The 3679-nt window shown below is 37.3% G+C and overlaps 1 protein-coding gene across 1 annotated transcript; it reads left to right on the top strand.

The window, feature by feature from the left end:
* The first annotated feature begins 1620 nt into the window (after positions 1-1620).
* LOC129742317 (signal peptidase complex subunit 3-like) lies at positions 1621-2403 on the top strand. Its single transcript, XM_055734208.1, has 2 exons — positions 1621-1878; positions 1942-2403. The coding sequence occupies exons 1-2, from the start codon at positions 1790-1792 to the stop codon at positions 2084-2086; spliced, it is 234 nt and encodes a 77-aa protein (XP_055590183.1). The 5' UTR covers positions 1621-1789; the 3' UTR covers positions 2087-2403.
* The last annotated feature ends 1276 nt before the right edge of the window (positions 2404-3679 follow it).

The following is a 3679-nucleotide window of genomic DNA, read 5'->3' as shown; positions in this document are numbered from 1 at the left end:
AGATACAAAACGGAACCTCCTCTTCTTAATGTTTTGCGAAATGGGCAATGCGGGTCGTCGTCGGCAGTGGGCTTTGAGTCTTAGCGAAATGTTCTGCATGAGAAAGCAATTCTTCTGTCAGAAACAATTATGGACAAGAACGCTGGTTGCGTCCAGCTTTAAGTAGGTACATACAGTTCTGTACGCACTCAAAATAACCCAGATCTGCTTAAAACCGATCCGGTGGAAAAGCATGTTTTCCCAGCTATTTGTAAACTTCAAGCTCAACACATCGTCAAGAAAAAATTTTAAAAGCAAATTACTAAAAATTCGGTTTTATATAAACGAAGACCACCAATTATAAGAAAAAGGCTTAAGCATGTGACAAAAAAGATACATAGATTTGAAAATCTTGGTAGCTAGTGCGTATTTTATTTTGTCCAGTACTGTATCCACTTTCTACACTGCCAAAAGACCAAGTGAAGCACTCTTCGTTTTAAAATAGAAAGTAAGACTATTAGGTTGAAAATTTCTATGCGCACCAACCGAATCATACGTAACGATTGGTAAATATAAAAAAGCGTGAAGGTGAAAACTTGAGAATTAGATTTCATTGCGGAATTAAAATGGGAAAGTCCGGGAATTTCTATAGTTCGAAACTAAAAGCTGGTTCACAAATTTTTCATATTTGAAAGAGCCACATGGTGCAATATCCATATGGAGGTCCAGATTCCATTGCTTTCACTCCCAAAAATAGATTTACTAATCAAGATAATAAACTTTGAAAAATTTCACTTTGATTGGGCAACTCTAAGGCCATCCTCCAAACGTCTTGTACAGTACAACTCATAAAAATGCGAAAATTTGATGGATTTGAAAGAATCCTTGATGGACCATGTCCAAGGAAGTCGGGTAGTGAAAGGCCCCGGTCTGTACGCACTGTAAAAGTGGTAAAATTGGTCGAGACGAAAGTGAAGCGGAATCCAGTAAGATCAATCGGGAGGTTGACTCAGGAAGCGAATATCTCGAATTCTTCCAAGCAACAATTGGTCAGAGATGACTTAAATACATTATCAAGTTCAAGAGTTAAGGGCAATTTGATAACAGAACGAATAAAAGTACTGCGACTTTCTGTCTATATAAGTTGAAAAAAGCTGCTAAAAGTCGTGCGTTCAAACGAGAAACCTTTTGTGATTGATCCGGAATCCAATTTACTGACGGTACGGTATATTTCATCCCTGAAGGAGAGGATTTTCCAGAGAACACGAAATTCAAGTTTACTACCAAGCATTTCGTCGGAGTTATGTTATCTAGAGCGGTTGCTTCGAATGGATTGAAGACGCCTCCTATTTTCATAAAAGCTAGAGTAAAAGCCGGCTTCTGAGAAATTTTGGCCAAAATAAAGTTGACGAATAAGGCTTTAACCATTAATTCAAAAATTTTAACAGCATGCTTTGGAGTTTTTGTGTTTACACCACAATCGATAGGACATTCTGGTGCTTTACGTCAACTTTCTTCAACGATAACCGAACTCCGGCTCGGATTAACGCCGTCAAAGTGCTAGTATAAGTTTGAAAAGAAATCTCAGTAGGTATATGCTATAGTTTGGAAAATTTAGACCACGTAAGCGTTTTCGTTTTGAGATGGGAGTGATTCGATTTTCAATTAAATATTGCAGCAAAAACGTTCCGGACGTTCGATCTTAATACCAACCTGAATACGGTATTGAACTGGAGTGTGAAGCAGCTGTTCTTGTATCTGACGGCCGAATACCAGACGGAACAGAACGAGCTCAATCAGGTGGGACAAAATGATCCTGCGAGGCAAAAATGCCCTGCTGGACTTCAAGAACATGAACACCAAGTACATTCTTTTCTGGGACAATGGCAATGGTTTGAAGTAAGTTTCGAACTTTAAAGAGATTTTTGGTTTTCGATCTGATAATTTGATTTTGTTTTTCAGAGGCCACCAGAATGTGACGTTGACCCTTGCCTTGAATATCGTTCAAATGGAGGACTGCTTCCGAATTTATTTGTTCACGGACATTAGACGATCAAGTTCTCGGAAACCTACATGCCGTCGCCGGTTTTTAGAACTAAAAAATTAACACAAAAAAACCTACAAGAGCTTATCGAAGATTATAAAAGAGCTAAAAAAAACGAATCGATAATAAAACAAGCCATCAAAGGATTCGTTTTCAGCCGAACTGTAGCTGACGATGCAGCATTTCCATTCATCCCATTCTAATTGTTTTGTTTTCTGTTTTCAAATTGGAGCAAACATCAATCATCAATGAAAACACCAAACTTCAGGAACATCTGGTCGAAATGACCCCTAGAACCGTGTGCACTTCTTTCTTAGTTCTTCAGATATGTATGTTTAGATAAAAGTAAAAAAATCGAAATAAAATAAAATTTGAAATCACAGGACCGTTCAGCTTGAATTTTCACTATAGTTAGATAATTGTAGTCACACAAATTCTGCCGGCTTTGTCATGATCAATGACTGCTTTAAAACATGATGATAATTTAAAATTGTTTGATTTGTTTTGCTTTGATTGCCGCTTGTCTGGCCGTATGCCTTTTTGAATCTGAGAATCTAAATTACCTTCAAATAAATTGAATTTCGACCTTCAACTAAAGAGATCAAATTTTAAACAAACTTCATAAATTTCGCAGTTACAAAACCAACACGGTCACCTCCTATATATACACACCATGGTTGTTTTGTCGGTCAAATGCAAAACTTATGTGTTTGCAAGCTTGAATGCAAGTTGAAAGCTTGAAGATTTTTCGTTGGTGGCAGCACCGTAAACAAAGAGATGATGTCCCAGACTACTTGTTCGAAAAACTATGCAGCCGGGTATCTTGATAGAATATAATATCTTTGGTAAAAGTTAATACTGAAGTATACATAGACATTCTGAATAATCAAGTGCTTCCGTGGATTTGGCTAAATTTCGGTAACCCGAGAATATTGTTTTCTGACAAGAACCCCCAAAGAAACGGACCCACACCTGGCTGGAGGAGAATATGGAGTTTTGGCCAAAGGATCTTTGGCCTCCGTGCAGTCCGGATTTGAGCCTCCTCCACTTTTTTATATGAGCGTATGTTCAAGCAAAGGCCTGTGGATTCTCTCATCGAAGTATCGCTTTTCTGAAGGCTTCCATATCTGGGATGTGGGATTCAATGTCAGGGGCTTATATTTCGAAGGCTTGCTCACGATTCAGATCTTGTCTGGAGAGGGAAGTTCAGATCTAAAGTGGACATATCGAGTGATAGTTTCTTAACACATCAAGGACCGCCACGAAATCTTGGCCGGGAAAACCCGAAATTCCTAATTCTTAATCTAAAACAACTCGACCAAATTTTGATTATTGAATATACGTGATTTAAAAAACTACTGTGTTAAATTTTGTTCAATAGAATTTCATTATTAATTTTATAACATTTGAGCTATGCCTCGAAGTGTAGCACGCACAAAATATCGTAGCGGTATTTGGTCTACAATGTATTGATATGTTTATCTACGTGCCTGAATGAAAAAAAAAAGTTTTCAAGCGTGTTGACATAAAAAAAGTGTTTTTGAACCTTAATGGCATATTTTCACAATTTTTATGGGTTATACTGTAGCTCAAAGTTTTATTAAAAGTAAAAATTCCCATTAGTAAATTTATAATTAATACTGGCAACACAGTAAA

The sequence above is a fragment of the Uranotaenia lowii genome, chromosome 2 (assembly GCF_029784155.1).
Source record: "Uranotaenia lowii strain MFRU-FL chromosome 2, ASM2978415v1, whole genome shotgun sequence".
In the NCBI taxonomy this organism is placed as follows: Eukaryota; Metazoa; Arthropoda; class Insecta; order Diptera; family Culicidae; genus Uranotaenia; species Uranotaenia lowii.
The sequence above is the reverse complement of the archived record's forward strand: the minus strand, read 5'-3'. Positions and strand labels throughout refer to the sequence as shown.